The sequence below is a fragment of the Eschscholzia californica genome, unplaced genomic scaffold, assembly GCF_041429995.1.
Source record: "Eschscholzia californica isolate CP2 unplaced genomic scaffold, dmEscCali1.0.p SCAF_6, whole genome shotgun sequence".
In the NCBI taxonomy this organism is placed as follows: Eukaryota; Viridiplantae; Streptophyta; class Magnoliopsida; order Ranunculales; family Papaveraceae; genus Eschscholzia; species Eschscholzia californica.
In genome coordinates, this window is record NW_028238483.1 from 18,896,244 (window position 1) to 18,917,948 (window position 21,705).

Below are 21,705 nucleotides of genomic sequence, written 5' to 3' on the forward strand. Positions count from 1 at the left end.
GTAGGAAATGGTCCACATATGTCAGTGTGTATGATCTCTAGGATCTGAGAGCTCCTTTTGGCACCCTTAGAGGTCTTGTTTGTCTGCTTTCCCTTTATGCAGTCCACACAAGTACCAAAATCAGTAAAATCAAGAGTTTTTAAAACTCCATCTTTCACTAATCTCTTTACACGCTCAATGGAGATATGACCTAATCTCCTGTGCCATAAAGTAGAGGAGTTCTCATCGATCCTATTACGTTTAATACCAATATCTGCATGCATATTTAAATAATTATGCTCGAAAGTGGGGTCTAGATCAATTTTGTACAAACCATCAATTAAAGTTCCACCACCAACAGAAAAATTATTTTTCAAAATACGAAAACATGGTTTCTTAAATAAAAATTCATAATCAACATCCGCAAGTTTTGAAACAGAAATCAAGTTTCTAGAAAAAGATGGAACATAGAAAACATTGTTTAAATCTAAAACAAAGCCAGTTTTCAAAATTAATCTAAAAGTCCCCACAGCTTCGACTTGAGACCGCATCCGGTTTCCGGAATAGATGCCAACCTCATTTCCTTTCGGCTTCCTTAGGTCCAGAAAGCCCTGCATGGTATTAACAATATGAATCGTAGAACCGGAGTCAATCCACTAAGTATTAGTTGGGGCATCAACAAAAAACGATTCATGACATACACAAGATATGAGATTACCTTTCTTTTCGAGCCAGTTCTTATACTTGAGGCAATCTTTCTTTTCATGTCCAGCCTTTCTGCAGAAGAAACATTTCACCCGTTTGCCATGATGTTGTAATGGCATAGTTTCTTTGTTCTGCACATTCTTGACACGTTTGCCCTTCTTGGTACTTCCTTTAGCATGAGAAACAAAATGGGCACTTTCAAGTTTCTCATGTTTCATTCTCTCTTCCTCTTGAACACACATGGTCAGAAGTTCATTGATTGACCAATTTTCCTTATGTGTGTTGTAGGAGATTTTGAAAGGCCCATATTCCTTAGGAAGAGAGTTAAGTACCAAATGAACTAAAAATGACTCAGGAATCTCAACTTTAAGGGGTTTCAGCTGAGCAGCAATGTCCCTCATCCTCATAATGTGCTCACGCACTCCTTTAGAATAGTCAAAAGTTTTGTCTGAAAGTCTCTTCATTAGGGTGCTGGCTTGTGCCTTATCTGAGCGAACAAATTGTTCCTCAACCGCTTTGAGAAAGTCTTTTGCGTGAGGGCAATCAGGTATTGAACCCCGAATACTCTTATTCACGCGGGACTTAATGAGCATCAAACTTAGGCGATTAGATCGCTCCCACCGCTCATAGTCCAACCTTTCCTGAGGCGTACTTGATTCCGTGGGGACGGGTGGTGCATCCACACGAAGCGCCAAATCCAAGTCCATACACCCCAAAGTGAAGAGAACACTGTCTTTCCAATCCGAGAAATTATCACCACATAAAATAGGAATACGAGAAGTATCATTCATAAAAGTAGTAGAAATAGCTGCAAAAGAAACATTCAAGCTATGAAATATTTATCTTTATTCTAAATCAACTAATGTCAATTTAGTAGTAAATTCTAACCTTCCTGTGGGCAGAGGTTACAACCGCATAAGAATTTACTATACTTTATTAATAAGACTAGTATAAATAAAATATTAAACCCGTAAAATTTTCTTACCTGTGGGCATAGAAAATTCACATTTAATATTTCATTTTACTATCCTATTCCAATATAATTTTACAAAATAATTATCTCCCTGTGGGGCAAAATAATTATTTATAAAAATTATATTGCAATTGGAAACGTCATTTCAACTTGATGCGATAAAATAAAAACATTTTATTATCGCACATCTACATATTTCTAGATGCTATGGCTACTCTAAAAATATGTAATGTCCAAAATAAATGACTTCTTCGATTATCATGAACAAATCATCATACCCATGCATTTAAGGTCCACCTTCATATTATGTACATCAAGAGAGAGAAACAACACATAATAAATTGTGGCACCATGAATAATTGCATACAAATACAACAATAGACTATATGCATGGGGTACTTAAATCATACTTACTGTATTCTCTCTTGGTTCCCATTCATTTAGTTCTAATACATAATATTTTCATTAATCAAAAACTTCACAAGTCCCTGATCAATTTAAGTATTCTAATAGTGCGGAAGTTACATACCTTCAGCCATTGTTGATTAAGTTAATTGAACTGCAAGATAAAAGCCTGAAAGTCTTCTAACCCCAATCCTCTCCGTAAGTTTGTTGTTGTGTTTTGATGGAGAGACACAAGCATTAATATAGGAGGGGTTAGGGACCTTCAGTTATGCAACTACTCCCACTTCTTTTCCATCGAAAAAGGGGGTAGTGGGTTGGTTATTGTAACCAACTTTATCTCCCAAATATTCTTCATACCCACGTAAGCAAGCATTTACTGAAATCAAATCAGTAAATTGGTCAAAGCCAAGATAGAGGGAAATTAGGAATGTGGGCCACCCTTAGTCTCTAACAAGAGACGTGTCCAACAGGAAGTTCATAGTTTCCGGGGTGTGAAGACTTGGTCAAAAATTGGTCAATTTTATTTAGGGGGAAAGCAAAATAGCTTCTCCACCTCAGCTCTCTCTCTCCACCTCATCTTCACTCTCCCCACCACTCTCTCTTCTCCGACAGGTCGCCTGCCGGAAAATTTTCCGGCCGGCGACCATTAAAAAAAAAATTTACTCTCTCTCCCTCCTCTCTCTTTCTAAAAAACTTTTTTTTTCTTTTTTTTTTTGCTTCTTCTCTCTCTCTCTAGATTTGTTCTAGAGAGAGAGAAGAAGAAAAAAAAAATTTTATTAGAGAGAGAGAGTGAAAATACTTTTTTTTTTAATGGTCGCCGGCCGGAAAATTTTCCGGCCGGCGACCTTGTCGGAGAAGAGAGAGAGGTGAGGTGGAGAGAGAGTGAGGTGAGGTGGAGTGTTTTTTTTTTATTTCCCCTTAAAATTTATTTCCCCGGAAAATTTCTAAAATTCTACATATTCCCTTTAAAATTTCACACCCCGGAAACTATTTAACTTTCCCCAAAGCGCTGACCTATTTTAATGAAAATACCGCCACGATTTTTCCCTTCTAAACAGAAACGGCGCCGCCGTCAGAACCTCCGGCTACTCCATTCTCAGAAAAAATCATGGGATTATCTCATTTCAGAAGGAAACAATGTTCAACAAAGATGCACCACTTAGAGGAAGAAGATACGAATAGTCAGTTCTGGTTTAACTTCTTATCTTTCTCTTTAATGTTGTCCGGTTAGGTTATTTTGTGAGGAAAGTGGTTAGGGAAAGTCAGTGAAATCTTAGTCCCATATGTTTTACCCAGGTTTTGTTTTGACAAAAAAAATACCTTACCCATGAGGCCATAATCAGGTTTTGTCGAAAAATTGTCCGGCCAGCGACCTTCGCCGGTGAAGATGATGAGGTGGCAGAGAGAGGTGATGCGATGTAGGAGAGAGAATGACGACTGGTTAACGGTGTTCTAACGGTAACTGAAAAAAGGGGCCATCTGGAAAATTTTCATAAAGTTAGGGGCTAGGCAGGAAGCTGGTCACAAAGTTAGGGGCTATTTGGGAAATAATCCTAGAACAATTTCATGATTATGAATTGATAAATAAAAGACAATTTTGATGCCAATAATTTTCTTATCCAAACTCATCAAACTGATAATATCTATGAGAGAGAAATACAGTGTTCATCTAAACTATCATACTCTAGTTCTTCATTCAAATCAGGCTTGAAAATCTATGGTGGCATCAAATTTGCCACCACCAAATTCATCTTCGGGTGGTGTCTGATATCTCTCATTTTCATGGGAATAAAAAACTTTCTATGGAAATAGGTATTTCCATCGTCTGATACGAAGTGTAATTCCATGGCTTTAATTCCCTGGAGAATCAATTTCCATGAAATAGTTCACTTTTAATTCCTTGCTCACCCTAGGAATTAGTTTCTGTGGAAAGTCAAAAATCAAAATAAAAATATTTTAATATATTCGGATACTTGAAACTTAATCCTTATCTCCATATATGTTCAAAATGATACTTTTATCCAAAAAATTTAGCAAAAATAAACTTGTACTTATACATTGAGCAAATGACATTTTTGTCCTTCTTACCAAATGACATGTTTACAAAGTTGTCAAAATGATATTTTGACTTTATATAGCCAAAATTACATTCTTACCCTTTTATAATATCAAATTGACATTTTACTCTTATGTTGTCAAAATGACATTTTTACCCTCGTATAATGTCATTTACCCTTATGTGGTTTGAATGATATTCTTACCTTTATCTTATAGAAATGGTATGTTTACATTTTTACATTAAAATGACAATTTACCCTTTTATATTAGTAAAATCTCTTTTTTATATATACGTTGTCAAATTTACATTTTTACCTTGTTTATTCGCAGTTTGATGTTCTTACTCTTAAATTAGCAAAGTGACAGAAGGTTAAATAATTTTACAAAGTAAAAAAATAATTTTGAAAACATAAGGGTGAAAATGTAATTTAGGTACCATAAGGATGAAAATGAAACTTTTGCAACATGAAAGTAAAAATATTATTTTGACTTCATAAAGAGTAAATAAAAACTCTTAATTGGATACTTCATTATATTCGTAACTTCACGGAATAATAAATGACTACCAAACGAAATAACTTTTATTTCCACGGAATAAATTCTGTGGAAGACTTTCTAAAGAACTCTTTTATTTTCATGGAATTGTTTCTCAAATATCAAACACAACCTTCATAAAAAAGAAATTCAGGTAAATTAAGTGTTGCAGAAGAATCTCTTATTTTGTTATCTAAAGAAGAAAAAAGCAACAGCAAGAAAAAATAATCTCATGAAGAGAGAAGAGAAAACTATTTTTATAGGAAAAGTTTGAGGAAACAAAATAAGCATCTATTAGAGTTACCTGACGGATCTACAAAAAAAGGATCATATTTGAATTTACAGAAACTATGAGGTCAAAAAAGAATCTGCTCACAAACTAGGAAGTCAAAAATAAAATAACTCAAGAAAAATTATCCAATGTAATGGCTTATCGTGCTCATCACATCTTCACGATGTATCAATGCCTTGTAATGACTAACGTGGATAGTAGTCAAAAAAAAAAAAAAAAATGTTGCCCCAATACGACCGTAGCATTTATAGACTTTAGTCGGTCAAAATGGCACAAACACAAATCTGTAAAAAATTTGTAAAACAATCAAATCCATCTTTCTGTTTGGGGTTTCTGATTTTAGAGAGAGAGAGATGAAGTTTTCTTGGTTACTCCTCCTATTTTTGATTAATCTCTTCCACAATGTTTTCGCCGATCAGATCTTTACTGCTCAGACAGGTTAGAAGATAAACTCTTCAATTTTCCTTTTTTTTGCTTTTCTCAGTTATTGTTCATCAAAAAAAAAAAAAAGTACTTTTTTTATCATTGCTGTTTAATTTGCCCTAAATAATCCCAAATTTGTTTTAAAGGAGGTTGCATTTTGTGTGATAGGTTAACTAATTTAATTTTAATTATGTGAATGAAATTCGTTCTGTTCTGAATTTTGATCGAAGAGGGGAAGTTCTTCTTATGTCGTTTTGATTACTGTATGCTTAATATAAACCTAGTTTGCGTTGATTATCGTATTGGAACTGAAGTTTGATTTAACTCAAGCTTCAGAGAATAGAGATTTTAATTAGTTGTTTTAGTTTGGGTTTGTGGGTTGTCTCCTGCCAGCTGAGTACATTCAGAGTAAGGGTTTAGGGGGTAGTCAATCTTTACTGGTTTGGCGGATTAGTTGTCGTGTAAATAATTTCATGAACCCTAGTTCAAACAATTTAGAGATCTGGTTAGAAAATGTATGAGATTTGAAGCACCAACCACGAGGACTAGGATAAATACAAGTCCACAACCTAGGCTTGGGGATCACACTTGGAAATGGAGTGGTTGAGAAGCGTCTCTGACCCATAGCTTAGTTATCTTGATAATATAAAGCCTTCAAAATAAATAAATAAATATGATAGTGCAAAGAATAAAATGTGTAAACTGAAAAGATAGGAACGATATTGTGTTGTCGGAAAGAAATAGATATTTAGCTGATAAATTTTTCAAAAAGTAACTCACCGTGTCGGAAATAGATACATACAGCTTATCGAACATATCCCCTCTTAAATTGGAAGATTTGAAGGAACCAAGTTCTTTAATCAATTCACCACGCAAAGGGAGAGAGGAAGGGCGGGAAAGAAGTATCTCCTTTAATCAGTTTGAAACAACCATGCTTCTGTTAGTCTACGTTGATAATCCCTCCACTGTTGAGCAACAGGGGGTCGACCAACAATCATGCATACCCAAGTTGAAACACGTCAATATCTCTAAAAAATTAATGAATCGAGCTTAAATAGTGAGTGCACATAGAGCACTTAGACCAACCAATATCTATGATTTTCTGATTCTCAGGTTTTGGAATCACTGGTTGAAAATTCTGCTGGAACTCCAGTTCTATCAGGGCTTATTCATTGCCTGCCTGGAATCTGGTTCCTTCTATCGGATCATGGCCACTTATAATGTATTTTCCTTGAGAATAAGGATGGTTGCCTCCACATCTTAGTCCCTCCCGGCCCCAACATGTTTTTCCCAACTTATATACAAATGTTTGTTCTTTGGATAATAAAACCTTTCAAAGTATTTTCCAGCCTTTGAAAATAACAGTTGTTGTATTCCGTAACTAACTGAGGTTGTGTTTCTGGCGACATTTTCTAATCTATAGTGAGATTGGGTAGAGTTAGAGGTGAAGAGATGCTAAACTTGCCCGTTTTCAGGCAATAGCTTGCCCCACTGTCCCAGCTGACACCTACTTATGCACATAGGATACACGGTCACCTATCAGTGGTTATTGGAAAAATTATGAGCTCACTTGTGTTTCAGTGGAAGGTGTAGGAAACCTTGCTCTAACGAATGCGAGCCAGTAATGCTTTTGACATTGATTCGAGTTCTTAGGATATATAGAAGCAGGTAAAAGACAATTTGGATGAAGATTAGTGGATACTGACATACTGTCAGTTATTGAGTTCTCTGATTTGGTATTCAAGTTATTTTTTTTAGAGGAGTTGATTTATTATGCAAAATCAAGATACGTCTGTCAGAAAAACTATATTTTATTAGCTCTGTTATTCTATAATTTGTTGTAGTTCAAAGCTCTGTTCATCGAGTTCTATTCTAACACTCACGTAACAGGTGGAGCATTTGGTCGCAGATCTCACGAGCCAAAATACAAGATTGAATTCCATCAAGCAGACTCACCCTTTTATCCCGTGAGTACACTTTATAACATCAAAATATGCCACACTCGCAGTCCTGTATAAATGTGCCAAAGTAGACGAGTAGTAGTGCTTGTTAACTTTGTTTATTTGGTTATGATAATTATGTGGGGGTTGGAACGGAGGTTTTCTAAGGGCATTTTATTCTTCAGATTCTTTAGTCACTTTATATATAGTCCACACCTCAAATTTCTAAAAAATGTAGTCAACAGCTGACCCATATCTGAAAACTTAACCACATAAAAATAGGTAATATATTATCATATTACTCTTTAGTTTCAAACAATTGTTTTTATGGGTTCAGAAGTATTAAACATAATATGAGCATAACCGACATAAAATGGTGATCCTCCGCAGACCCTTGAATCGCCTCCATTCCCCACATGACATTTTACGAGTAACACTTGATGGCGATGACCGTGATATTACCTTTATATAGTATATCCTGCCCCTCTATTGTTTATAATCTTACGATTCAGATCTGTTTTCCAGGATGATAACCAGGAGTCATTGGTGATGTCAAACAAAGAAGGTAAAAATTTCATTTGTTTCTTGCCTAGGGTGGAGAAAGCAAAAAGTGGGGAATTGGCTACTCAGCAGAACACAAGCAACATGATTATGGAAACAGAGAAAAGTATCAAGTTAAAGACACCCGATGAACTACTTGAAGTTTTGAAGGAGCGATGCTTTTATCGAGTTAGTTTCTATTACCAGAACTTCCATTAGTATATATCTCATTGCTTATACTGAAATATTAGAAAATGATGAACAGAGTTAGTTTCCACAAGAGGTTATTGAAACATTTTGGGCTAATTTTCCCTCTAATGCTTACTTCATTTTGCAGCAAGAAGGCTGGTGGTCTTACGAATTTTGTTACCAAAAGAAGTTGCGGCAACTTCATTTGGAGAACGATAAGGTAGGTACCATTACCTCTTATCCGCTAGAGGTTTTCTCTAGCTAATTTTCCTAAATCAGTGATTAACTTTTGTCCAGTAGTCCACCCATTCTGGTAAAGCTATATAATTGATAGGAGTATTATCTATTCTTTCTTAATTGATGGAAGCAAACATTAGTCTATGACTTTAAAACAAGAGTGTTACTAAAATGAGATTTGTGCTTTTGGCGCCAATAATATTGAATACGGATGACTATGGGATGTTAGGAAGCATTCTGATGGAATAATATATCAGAAGGGTAGGAGAATCAATCTCTATGGGATGTTAGGAAGCATTCTAACGGAATAATATATCAGAAGGGTAGGAGAATCAATCTAAGGGAATTGTCTTGATTATTTTCTTTACTTTTTTATGTCGACTATTCAAATTAGTTATAAGATTGCATGGGTAAATGATGCATTTCTAAATTTATTTTACATCCTAACAGGTGCTTCAGGAATTTGTATTGGGTGTGTTTGATGCTGAGGCTACCACTGCCTTCAACCAGAACCTCTCTGATGTTTCTACTTTGAAAGATCCTCGCTCAAAAGATGCATCTCTGAAGTACGAACTCTTCAGTTTGAGCAAACATGGATGAATTAAAAAAAAAAATCTCACCGTTCTCAACTTTTGTGTAGGTACCACGCACATCAATATACAAATGGAACTGTTTGTGATCTTACAAATCAACCTCGAGAAACTGAGGTAAACCAAATTTACGGGTGGCTTTAGTTCTTTGTACATTGTAATATCAGATTCTAATTGATGGGTTGAACTTATTTTTCAGGTGAGATTTGTATGTGCGGACTCGAGAGTTATGATTAGTTCAATCACAGAGATATCCACTTGCAGATATGCGCTTACGTTGCAAAGTCCAATGCTATGCAAACACCCGTAAGCCCCAATTACGGTCTTTAATCTTCTTCTTTTTGGGTTTGATACTTCGAATTTTTATTGATATAGGAATTAATCAAGATAGAAGATAATAAAACGATTATGACTTTGCAGCTTCACATTCTAATTATATGTTTTATGCTGCATCATTTGATGACTTCTTTTATGAACTTCAATTACTAACTTCTGTTGATTTTTGGACCCGACAGGATGTTTCAAGAAGAGAGACCAGTATGGCACACAATCGACTGCAATGAGTTTTCAAAAGTTACTGGTGAAGATCAACTGGATAAGGAAACGATAGAGAGAAGTAGTAGCATGAAAGATGATGAACGGACAACAATTGTCCCTGACATGATTAAAGCTATATCAAACTACGACGATGATTCAGAACATTATGCTACATGATGATGCATTCTCATCTACTCACCTGTCTACGGAGATCAGAGCAGAATTTGAATTATATTCTTATAGAAAAGTGCAAGTTTAGTGTTTATTAGGCTGTCTTATGTAAGTTGACAAACACAGTCCAAAGGAATGTTAAGGAGCTGCAAGGGGCCGAACTAAAAAAAAAAAAAACTATTACTTTCGACTTTTAGGTACTTTTTTTTTGTTGTTGAAATTGGGTATTTTTTTGGGTACCAAAATAATGTTCAAAAAAGGTTTATGATCCAATCTTCCCAAAATATGGATATTTAGTCGACATAAAAACCCTCAATTTCTAAACACATTACCGTCAATGTACCACACTCAAATTTCGCGTTTCTTAGCAAAAAATATGAAGATTTATTAGCAAAAAATATGGAGATTTATTAGCAAAAAATGGATAGAAACAAATCATAATATCTCTCTCTTCTGAACAGATTTGGAAATTAAATTTATTCTTTCCTATTATCCGAATCAATCAGAAACCAAAATCTTAACCAAAACAAAACGCCATCATCACGGATATTTCCAAATCAATTTCCTCTCTCTTCTTTACAGATTTGGAAACCAAATCAATTTTCTCTATCTTACTATGTAAATTTTTTTTTTCGATTCAAATCAATTTTCTCTCACTTAACTTTCAGATTTGGAAAGAGTGTATTTTCTGGGATCAATTTAGCGTGATTTGGGGGTTAATATACAAAACATATATATCACTTTCTCTCACTTAACTTTCAGATTTGGAAATAGTATATTCTTCTGGGAACATTAAAGCAGCATTTGTTTTCGTTTTTACTCATACATAAATACACATGGAATACAAATTATGAAACAAATACGTAAATTATGTGTTATTTATGACGAGGAAACCATCATTTGTCATGTATACAACGTAATTTATCAAATGTATGTGGGTCTTGTTTAACAAATTACACATAATTTCTTTTACATTACACATCGTTTACATTCTGTTACAAAAAAACGTATAAAATCTTCTCTGGTTCAAAAATTGTGCCCATCCATGTATTCTCCATTTGTAGTCTTGAGCGGGACAAACAACAGTTACACTATATTGTCGAAGAGCATATCCAAATGCTTTTGCACCACCAGGAAACAACTGACCAACTTCAGTAAATATTTTATCCCAGCCATCAGGTTTTAGTTTTGATGACTTACTTTGATTTGATGATTCTGTTTGAAATTTCATCTGTTATATCAAATCTACACACATAAATACACATACATTGAACAAACAAATCATATATTGTATTATAAACTACATGTACAGTTGCGTAAATTATGTATAATGTTTGTCAAATTTTGACAATATTTGAAGGTTTTGAGTAGTTTGGTAAGCTTAACAAGGCTATTGTTTTGGGTGAAAAGTACGCGTAATGGTAAATAAAAAATACATAATTTATGTGCACTTATACGATGTTTTATAATTTATTATAAATTATATATAATGTATAACAAATTACGCGTATTTTACATTTTCTTATAAAAACATGGTTCGGAAGATGTTTGCGTAATGTACTAGAAAGTATGAAAATTTACTGTAAATTACATATAATGTATATTCTTTTATGATAAACGTACGGAATAACACCTGGTTCATAAAATTGTACGAAACCAAAGATCTGAAGTGAAGAAATATCAGATCATCAAGAAGCTTAAACCTAAATTAACATACATTAATAATGAGACATTTAATATGAAAACAAATTTGTATCATGAATGACATGTACATTTCAGTAAATTATATATAATGTATGGGAAAGTACGATTGTTTATTTGGTTAAGAGAAGCTTTATACGCTTGTCGTGGCATCTTTGCAGGTATGAAAAGGTTGAGTAATGTTGGATAAATTTTTAATACTGTATGCACATCTGTAATATGTATTTGACATCAATGATAAAGTACGTATAATTTGTATTAAAAATACACACACACACACACACATATATATATATATATATATATATATCATTCAGTAATAATAACATCTTACCTGTAAAGTTCGCGTAATTTACTGGAAAGTATAGAAATGTATACTAAATTAACTGTATTGTATATTCTGTTACGAGAAACAGTACGGATAATCACCAGGTTCGAAAATTATACGGACAGATAGATCTTATTTGAAGAAAGATCAGAAACCGCAGAAAATTAAACATAAATCTAAAGAAATATGATATGATAATCAGATGAAAACAAAACATAATCGGTTTGAACGAATCAGTAAAGAAGGATTAACCATCCATATCATAAACAATTAAGAAAATCTTAGAGAGAGAAAATAAACCTCATAAATATGTAAACAAACAGGAAAACAAAATGAATAAATCTGTTACGATTAATGTTAGAGATAGAGAATCTGTTAATTTAATCTGAGAAGCTGATGAAGGATGAATGTTTGTAAAACCTGATTAGAAGACGAATGTTTGAAAAACATTCTAATGAAACAAGATTTCAGAGTTTAATGGAGGTTTTGTTATGTGAATCGGATTTAGAGAGAGAGAATAAAGAGGTTTCGATTACTGAAAATAATGAAGCTTACAAACCTTTGTTTAGAAACGTGATTGGAGAGAGAATGTGGGAAATAAAAATGGAAGAAGATATTTATGGATTTTGAAGATAAATCAGTTATAATATATGAGGAAGGTTAGATTTAGAAACGTGATTGGAGAGAGAATGTGGGAGATAAAAATGGAAGAAGATATTTATGGATTTTGAAGATAAATTAGTTATAATATATGAAGAAGGTTAGATTAGGAATTATGATTTAGTTGGTATTCTAGGAATTTGTGTTTTCTCTCTAGATGTATACAAATGGACTAAATATCCATTTACATTATTATTTTAGTTTTCAAACCCTTTAAGGGATTAGAGAGGACTAAATGTCATATTAGGGCCCGTTTTTAGGGCTATAAGCTCAAAAATTCTATTTTTTTCTTGACTTGTTTGAATTTAAATTTGTCTGATTCAAAATAGACCTAATATCAATCTAAATCATCCTCTAAGAGCATCTCCGCAGCAAGACTCAAACTCTAAATATTAGACTGTCACATAAGATTTTTAGAGTTTTTCTTCAAAACCATCTCCAATGCAACACTTAACTTGGATCTCTAAAATGAGGTGACGATAGTTATTTTAGAGATTCTTCAGAGGACACTCTAAATTTAGAGTGTCCTCTTGAGGATCCCTAAGGGTCATATAAGCAAATCAATTAATTTTACACTAAAATATAGGTTTTTAAAGGGCCATCGTTTTGAGGAAAGCAGAAAAATTTCGGAGAAGACGGTGGAACAAAAAAAAACTCAAACCAAATGCACCTTATCTCTCTTCTTTCTCCGTCCACCGCCGACCGACCCTCTCTCTCCGGCCACCGCTTGCCGGCTCTATCTCTTTCCTCTCTCTATCTCTCTTCTCTCTCTTCTTAGACGAGGGTTCCCCTTCGCCAGAACTATGAAAAAAAAGAAAGAGGAAAGAGAGAGAAGAGAGAGGAAAGAGAGAGAGAACAAAGAGAGATGGATGAAGAGAGAGAGAGAGAGAGAGAGAGGGAGATAGATGACCGGAGTTGTTGTCGCCGGAAATAATGGCCGCCGGAGCTCGTGTTGGTGAGAAGGAAGATGGTGGAAGAAGAAAATCAAAACAAAAGAAGTGGGTAGTGTTTGGAGGAAACAAAAAAAAAATTGTTTTCACCCAAAACTGTCTTCCCAGAAGAATATCCTTATTCCCCCGAAACATCGACCTTTTAGAGTTTCTCTTGAGTGTTACATTGGAGAAGGCTTTCTATTAGAGTATCTCTAAATAGACAAATAAGAACAAGACCATTTAGAGATCCCTTGCGTTGGAGATGCTTTTAGATAAGTCAAATCTCATAGAGTCGAACAAAAATACAAAGGAAGAGTCTGACAAAAATGACCACTGTGAACACTTCAATTAAGAAATACTAGTGTTAAGTTTGGTGAGCAGAATATTTATTTTGAATAACAAAAATAATACTCGTGTGAACTTTTGTCGTACACCTAATTTAATGGTTCCTAAATGTAACTTCATAAAACATAATTGTACCATTAAACATTAGAGATTTTTTGTTAATTTGGTACGTCTAGAAATTAGTGACTCTCTATTATTAGGGTGAATGACGGAGACGTGAAAGGAGACGTGAAATTAATAGCAAACTTTTGTAGGTAATATATCTTGTTCTACATTTATCGTACTCTAATTGAATTTAGGATGATTTTGTTTATACAAGAAATTCAATTGACTTATTTACGATTTCATTAATGTCATGATATTTATTGAAATTAAATAATTAATCATAATTTTATAAGTGTTAATTGAAATCAAACAACTACAAACTTTTTTTTGGAAGTCGACTACGATCGTGTCGTTACTTTTGACACCTGATACATCATAAATGTAATAAGCTGGATAACCGTCCACTCAAACAACTAAAATTGAATACCATCATTTCCCATGAATAGGAAAAGGGCATCAATAAACAAGCCCTAATTTATCGTTACGTTCCGATAACCGGGCACTCATCTTCACTTGAGGCCCTTGATATATTCTCAGATACCCTACCTACTCTTATTTACTCTCTCTCTCTCTCTCTCTCTCTCTCTCTCTCTCTTCACTTCCGGTTAAACATGGATAGCGGCGAAAGAAAGAACACCACCACCACCGGTGCAACCACCACCGCCACCATCTCCGCCACCGCCGTCGCCGCTGGAACATCCGCCTCTGGTTGCGATAAACATAAGAAAGGGCCGAAGGTAGGTCCCCAACATCATCACAAACACTTGTTCCCTCTTATCCCTCTAGTTTCCTCCGCCATCTCTGAAGCTCATTCATTCCTCTCTCAAAACGATCTTAACCTCCAACCTTCCCAAACCCTAACCCTAGAATCCAAAATTAACTCCATTGCTCTTTCCCTCACTGAGCTCAACTCTCTTCTCCAAACTCTCAATCATCTCCCTCTTGGAACCCTAAATCCTCTTCCTTCTCATCCTCCTTCATCTCCATGTTGGTTTGAACGATTCCTCTCTGTTGCTTCTGACCCATCTGATCCAAGATGGGTTGAATCATTTAGAATGTCAAAAACTTCATTCATTCTTCTTCTCCAAACCCTAACCCCTTCTCTACAAAACTCCATTTCTTCCACCAAAATCCCCCTTGAATACATTCTTGCTGCTGCCCTTTTCCGATTAGCTCATGGTACTTCCTTCAAATCTGTTGGTAGTCGATTTGGAATTGATTCAGCTTCAGCTTGTTATGCTTTCTATGAGGTATGTAAAGCCATTCATGATCGATTAGGGCATTATTTTGAATTCTCCCCTGATTTTTTAAGTAAAATTATTGTGGGTTTTGGTTGGATTTCACTTCCAAATTGCTGTGGGGTTTTAGGGTTTAGTAAATTTCATATTGGTAAAGGTTCAGAATCAGAAGAAAAGAAAGATCTTGTTGTTGATGATGATGATGATTCAGTAATTGTACAGTGTTTAGTTGATTCCGAAGGTAGATTCTTAGATGTTTCAGCTGGTTGGCCTAGCTCAATGAATCCAAACTCAATTTTATTCCATTCTAAACTATATTCTAGGGTTGAAAATTCAAAAGATTTCTTAAATGGACCTTCTTTTCAATTTCATGATGGATCTTCAATTCCCCAATATATATTAGGTGATTCTTGTTGCCCTTTATTACCATGGCTATTAACACCTTATTCAATATCAAGTAAAGATGATAATCCTAATAACAATAGTTCTAAACAACAAGTATTCAATTCTTTTCATAATCGAGGAATGAAGTTAGTTTATACCGCATTTGGAAGAGTTAGGGCTCGATGGCAACTACTTTCGGTACCATGGAAAGAAGAATCGGTCGAATATTACCCATATGTTATCGTCGCCGGCTGTTTATTGCATAATTTTCTATTAAATTGTAGTGAACCATTGCCAGATGAAAATGTTGATTATTCCTCACATGGGCAAGATTTCCCTGTTTTTCAAGATAGTCAAAATGAGAATGAAATCCCTAGTAACAGAGATGTTCTAGCTTTGCAGTTGCATATGGTAAGTCCTAGGGTTTAATGTTAATATTTAGTTCCATTTCTTTGTTTTTTCTTGAATTTTTTCGAGTATGGTGAACGTTGAGCTCATTTGTATATACACTGATGATAGTTTCAGCTAGTTTTTGTATCATAATTTTAGTGCTTTTCGGATATGTTATTGTTTCTATTTTGTACCATAGTTTTAGTTCCTTTAGGCTTTAATCTCTATATATATGCAGTGGGATTTTATTGATCATTATTCATGCTTGTTAAGTTGTCGAAGATGACACTATTTTACGAGTAGATAGATGTTATCGATGGCGAGTAAGTACTTTTGACGTCTTCTCGTTTCTCTGTTTTTGTTCTTCCTTGAATAAGATACTTACCTATGAATCAGTTTTATATTTATACTCGGTTCAAGATACTCTTTTCAAAGAAAAAATTCCTTTGATAATCATTTCCTTTTTTTTTTCTCGTTTCTTTTCCTTTTCAAATTTGGTTTTAGATTTACTCATTTGGATTCATATCTGATGTGTTGTTTTTTGTTAAGTGATGTCATTTAAGGTTCTAATAAAGCTATAAAATGCGAAAAATGGAAGCCTTATCACCACCAACTTTGCAGATCCCATATTTATATTTCCTAAAGGGTTTCCCTAGTGGTGATCTTTGGGTGATAGGGAAAACCATTGTTGTTTTAGGTGGTCTGAAGTCTAAACTCACTTTGCTTCCTTACCAAGTCTTTTCTAATAGTAAAGGACAAGCAAATAATCAAATCTTAATTCACATTTAAGCGGCTAAAAGCACCTAAAAAATTGTTGTTAGCATATAGGGGATGAGATTGGCTAAGGTCAATCTCCTTTGACCCCAAATATCTATTGACACATGGGCTCTGGTCAACCGGTTTGAAATCCAAAGCAGGGCTTCGGACTCGGATCAATCCGAGAGGTTTCAGACTGGTCCAGTCCGAGCCTTTGATTTGGTTTTCGGAGTGGTCAGTTTGAAGTTGTGCTTAAGGTCTCAGACTAACCAACCCGAAATCTTAGGCAAGGTCCTGGAGTGGTCCAAGTTCGAAACTTTTCACACAGGTTCGAGTCCCAAACCTCTTGGACTGGTCTAAGTCTGAGACCAGTGCGAGAGTAGGGTTCCTGAGAGTATCTTCAATGGTGATTTTGGATTAAGGTTCTTTCGGTCTCTAACTTCTCATCTTAGATCAAAGTTAGTTTGGTATCAAAGTTCTTCATGATGGTTTTATTCTATCTAAAACAAAGTTCTTTCTCCAACTCATCATTGTTAATCGATGATGATGCGTTTGAAAACAAAGTTGTTTCCATGATATGGTGTTGATGATGATTCGAAGGAGAAGTGATGAAGGAGAAGAAGAGAAGTAAAAAAGGGGGCTAAGCGGACTGGATGTGTTCGTACTGGGTGCTAACGGGCATTCAGTACGAATATTAATTCTGTCGGGTGCCTTTAGCCCCTCCAAGTTTAGTTTGGTTTCTTTTGTCTACTAGCTTTGTTAATTTTATTGATTTCAATGTAGGAAAGAGAGAGGGAGAGAGATGATGTGGATAGAAAAAAAATTATCTACATAGACTTCACGAGGTAAAACGAATTGTTAAACATAGAAGTTAAAAATGGCTAGTTGGTCACAAATTAAAATTAGTTCGGTTTAGGGTGTGTGAGTGTGTGACGTCTTCTCAGGTAGGGTAGAAACATGCTCTGCCCTCGACAACTCTGTACAAAATCCGGTCCTCCTTAACTAGGGTGTTTGTAAAGCGTCCCACCCTTTTTCTCCATGCCCACCACTTCTTTATCTTTTTCTTGATGCATTTTTGTTTTATTCCAAATTCTTAACCAATTTTTTAGGTTTTTTTTATATTTTTGTAAAAAATATTATATATTCGTTTTCTGAAGGAGGCTGAAGATAGATTTCAAAAGACTTTTGTTTCTATTAAGGACCAATTGTAAAAATCCTAAACATTTCAATTATTTTACCATTTAATCCAGTGTTCGAAAGAACTAGTTTCATCTTTGAAAAATGGTTATCACTAAATTTGGCTGATTTTGAGTGGTTTTAAAGAGATTTGTCATGAATAATGTTGAAATATATCTAATAAATTATTGACAGTCTAAGACTGGTTTCAGTCCGAAAACATAAACAAGGCCTGCCTCAAACTGTCTAATTTAAAGATGCAGAGCGCTGGACCTGCCCGAAAACTTGAGCAAAGTCTCAAACTGTCCAATTCGACGGTATAATACGTTTCGAAAGTCGTGGGAAACACAAAAAAGGGCCGGAGTCGGCTTGCCTATAGAAGCACCCTCTCTACTAGTATCTTGGAGCCAGACGGAGCGTTGACCTAGACTTGGTTTGTGGCGCCGTCTACGTTTCTGAACTTACAAATTGGGTCCTCTTTCTAATTTTGACTTCCCATTGGCTCCCGTCAAATTTTAAACAAGATCTAAAGAATCAATCAGATCTTACTCTTCCTTCAAAGAGGACACAGAAGTCCATGCCTTCTTCCCTCCTCCCTCTCTCTATCTCTAAACATCAACATTCTCTCTCTACCCACCTCTCTTCTCTGTGTCATTGAGCACTGAACAGCTGAGATACGTGTTTAAACCATCAGATCTGAGGTGGGTTATTGAATTTTGCTGATCACCAATCCAAATAAGATCTACCCAGATCAAGAATCCAAAAAAAAAGCATAGATTTTGGGTAAGTTTTCATCTTCTCTGTCTTTCTTTATATTCTCAGATCTAATAAAAGAAAGAAAAACTTCAATTTTTGTTTTTCTTTTTGATGTTCAAAATCAAGAAATGGATAGTAATTACTCTGCTCTTCCAAGAAATGCATCTATAGAATTACAATTACACAATAAAAATACCAACAATAATGATAGTTTCCCTGAAGATCATCATCATCAACAACAACCTGAATCCCCAATTCCTAAATCATCTTTAAAGTTACTACCTTTTAGTGATGGTGAACTTGGAGATGAAGAAATTGAGAATGGTTGTCATGAAGAAGATGAATTTGATGATGTTCTTTTAATTGGAAAAGAGGTTAAGAATAATGGGTCAGGGGTATCTGGTGCAGTTTTTAATCTCACAACAACAATTGTTGGTGCTGGAATTATGGCTTTACCAGCCACCATGAAAGTCCTTGGGGTAGCTGTAGGACTTGTATTGATAGTCTTGATGGGTATTCTATCAGAGTTTAGTGTCGAATTGCTTATTCGATTTTCCGTTCATTGTAATGCTTCTTCTTATGGTGATGTAGTTCAATCTGCTTTAGGTCGTCCAGCGAGAATTTTATCCGAAATCTGCGTTATTATTAACAACGCGGGTGTTTTAGTTGTTTATTTAATTATAATGGGAGATGTCATGTCTGGTTCATCTCATCATATTGGAGTTTTCGATCAATGGCTTGGTAATGGGTTTTGGGATCATAGAAAACTGGTCGTATTAGTTGTTGTTGTGGTTTTTCTAGCTCCTCTTTGTGTGTTAGAAAAGATTGATTCATTAAGCCTTACTTCAGCTGCGTCTGTCGCTCTTGCTGTTGTTTTCGTTATAGTTTGTAGTGGAATTGCTTTTATTAAGCTAGTTGAAGGGCGAATCGAGATGCCTCGAATGGGTCCTGATTTTGGATCAAAGAAAGCAATTCTAGATCTTCTTGTGGTGATTCCAATTATGATAAATGCTTATGTTTGTCATTTCAATGTTCAACCTATTTATAATGAGCTCGAAGGGCGATCACCTCAGAAAATGAATAAGGTGGGGAGAATCACAACTGTTCTCTGTATTATGATTTATGCAGTTACTGCTCTATCTGGGTATCTTCTTTTTGGCGATGACACAGAATCTGATATCTTGACTAACTTCGATAAGGACCTCGGAATTCGTTTCAGCTCAATCTTAAACTACATTGTCAGAGTTGGTTATATTCTTCATCTAGTACTTGTTTTCCCCGTTATCCATTTCTCGTTAAGGCAAACTGTGGACGGGTTAGTGTTCAAGGACTCAGGCCCGCTAGTAGACAACAGGAAAAGGTCGTTGGGTCTAACGGTGGTGCTCTTGGCCCTTATTTATGTAGGATCTACTATGATTCCGAACATTTGGTCCGCTTTCAAGTTTACAGGAGCAACAACTGCAGTTTCTTTAGGTTTCATATTCCCTTCTCTAATTGCATTAAGATTAAATAAGCAAGGCGAGAATTTGAGCCAACGAGAGAAGTTTTTATCATGGTTGATGTTATTTTTGGGCGTTTCAGTTGGCGTTGTTGGAGTAACTGGGAATATCTACAGCCTTAACAGCAAATCAGAATAATAATCCTCTTGGGCATTCGCCCTTTCCCGTTAAATTTTGTAGTATATTTCTTTACTGGGTAAGAAATCATTCGCGAGACTTCTTGGGCGTTTCTGTCGATCTGAAATGGCCTCTTCTTTGGAGCAATTTTACACTTTTTAAATATCAAGTAGTGGTGAACCAAGATCTGGGAGGGTGATTTTGCTTACGAAATCTTCACCTTGTCCCACATTTTCGAAGTTTATTCAGATAGAAGTAGTTATACTACATGGAGTACATGATATGAGAAAGTCGAAACTTTAGCAGGTTGGGAACATTGGAGATAAGATTTACAGATTAAGTTATTATTTTTGAAGTTCTTTTATATTCCATATAGTCCCATTTGATTACGATCTTCTATTGAAATCGTTTTTCTTTTTTCTTATCACTGTGTACTGTTATACTACCTGCAACTTTTACAGTGCTATTAAAATGATTTAACTCATTCTTTGTTCATGTGTTTCTTTGATTTATTGGTTTTTGATCTGAAATATCGTTCAGACCAATCCATTGTCAAATGAGCTGATAAAAACTTCATACTCTTATATTTTTGTGTTTTTACGTGGTATATCTCGATGTCTTGGTGGTGCATAGAACTATAAGATACTACTTTACTCTTCTGTTCTAGTGTTATGATCCTAATCAAAATTTTCTACTGTGATATGACCTATACTATGCCTTGTTTTCTCGCAAACTTTGATGCAAGTCTTTCATGTGGTCCTAATTCAAACTCTACATACACAGAATCAGGCTTCTCTGTCGGACAAATATCTAGGGACTCGGATGGTTATCGGTAAAAAAAAAAAGATTCAGCTTTTAACGAAGTACTTCAACAAATAACTTCCAAATTATCTCTCTGCAGAATAAATTTATGTCTCAAGCTGATCGCACTATTGTTATAACAACGATAACTATTGCGTTTCTCCAAAACCAGATGTAATGTTTCGGAAATTCAAGGAATTTGCAGCATCAGAGTCTTTTTAGAGGGGAAAAAAAAACTTATTCACACTGGATCTCAACTCTTCCCCCCTATCCCTAATATCAAAAATTCCAATCTAAGCACAATCTAAGCATAATGAGAGTCTTTTTAGAGGGGAATGCCCCTCTTCTTTCTTCACAATTTCGATTGACAATTGGCTAATCTCATTTGAACCATCTTCTGGGATAGGGGGGCATTCCCCTCTAAAAAGAGGGGCATTCACCTCTTCAGGCAATTATTCTACTTCTTCCATGTATAACGTGAACAACCTTAAAAGGACTTTTATATAGAATATGCGTACTATGCCCAGGATAAAATTGTTCTTATGGAAATGTTGTACTAAAGTTCTTCCAGTTATAGGGAAGTAAATTTATAATAATCCACTATCATACATGTGGCCAACCAGAAACCATTGAACTCAGTAATATTTAGTTCTACTTTAACTTTGTATCAACCGCTATAAACTCTCTATCTGATTGGATCATCACTTGGAAAACCTCAAAACTTTCAGCTACTTGGGCTACAAACTCTCGATCTGATTGGATCATCACTTGGAAAACCTAAAAACTTTCAACTACTTGGGCTTCCATAATAGGGTATATTTGGAAAAATAGATGTAATCAATGTTTTAGACATACTGACTCGTACAATGGCATTTCGCAGACAAAGACAACTAACTGCCATCTGAATGCACACCCAGGCTCTCTCAGACCGATATATATTTCTC

At 35.1% G+C, this 21,705-nt stretch overlaps 4 protein-coding genes across 4 annotated transcripts; 3 read left to right on the forward strand and 1 right to left on the reverse strand.

Annotated features, from left to right (window-relative positions):
• Window positions 1-772: 772 nt before the first annotated feature.
• On the reverse strand, window positions 773-2,196 carry LOC147532201 (uncharacterized). The gene is made up of 3 exons (XM_086649919.1): window positions 2,187-2,196; window positions 1,017-1,492; window positions 773-853 (listed from the first exon to the last, which is right to left on the reverse strand). The coding sequence occupies exons 1-3, from the start codon at window positions 2,194-2,196 to the stop codon at window positions 773-775; spliced, it is 567 nt and encodes a 188-aa protein (XP_086506045.1).
• A 2,834-nt stretch (window positions 2,197-5,030) lies between these two features.
• On the forward strand, window positions 5,031-9,846 carry OS9 (ER lectin-like protein). The gene is made up of 8 exons (XM_086649547.1): window positions 5,031-5,384; window positions 7,260-7,336; window positions 7,835-8,038; window positions 8,187-8,258; window positions 8,726-8,841; window positions 8,916-8,982; window positions 9,065-9,171; window positions 9,381-9,846. The coding sequence occupies exons 1-8, from the start codon at window positions 5,300-5,302 to the stop codon at window positions 9,577-9,579; spliced, it is 927 nt and encodes a 308-aa protein (XP_086505673.1). The 5' UTR covers window positions 5,031-5,299; the 3' UTR covers window positions 9,580-9,846.
• A 4,266-nt stretch (window positions 9,847-14,112) lies between these two features.
• Window positions 14,113-15,849, forward strand: LOC147532203 (LOW protein: nuclease-like protein). Its single transcript, XM_086650839.1, has one exon. It carries the CDS (start codon window positions 14,256-14,258, stop codon window positions 15,693-15,695), a length of 1,440 nt encoding a protein of 479 aa, XP_086506965.1. The 5' UTR covers window positions 14,113-14,255; the 3' UTR covers window positions 15,696-15,849.
• A 2,147-nt stretch (window positions 15,850-17,996) lies between these two features.
• On the forward strand, window positions 17,997-20,444 carry LOC147532204 (Transmembrane amino acid transporter family protein). The gene has a single exon (XM_086649621.1). It carries the CDS (start codon window positions 18,473-18,475, stop codon window positions 19,979-19,981), a length of 1,509 nt encoding a protein of 502 aa, XP_086505747.1. The 5' UTR covers window positions 17,997-18,472; the 3' UTR covers window positions 19,982-20,444.
• Window positions 20,445-21,705: the final 1,261 nt, after the last annotated feature.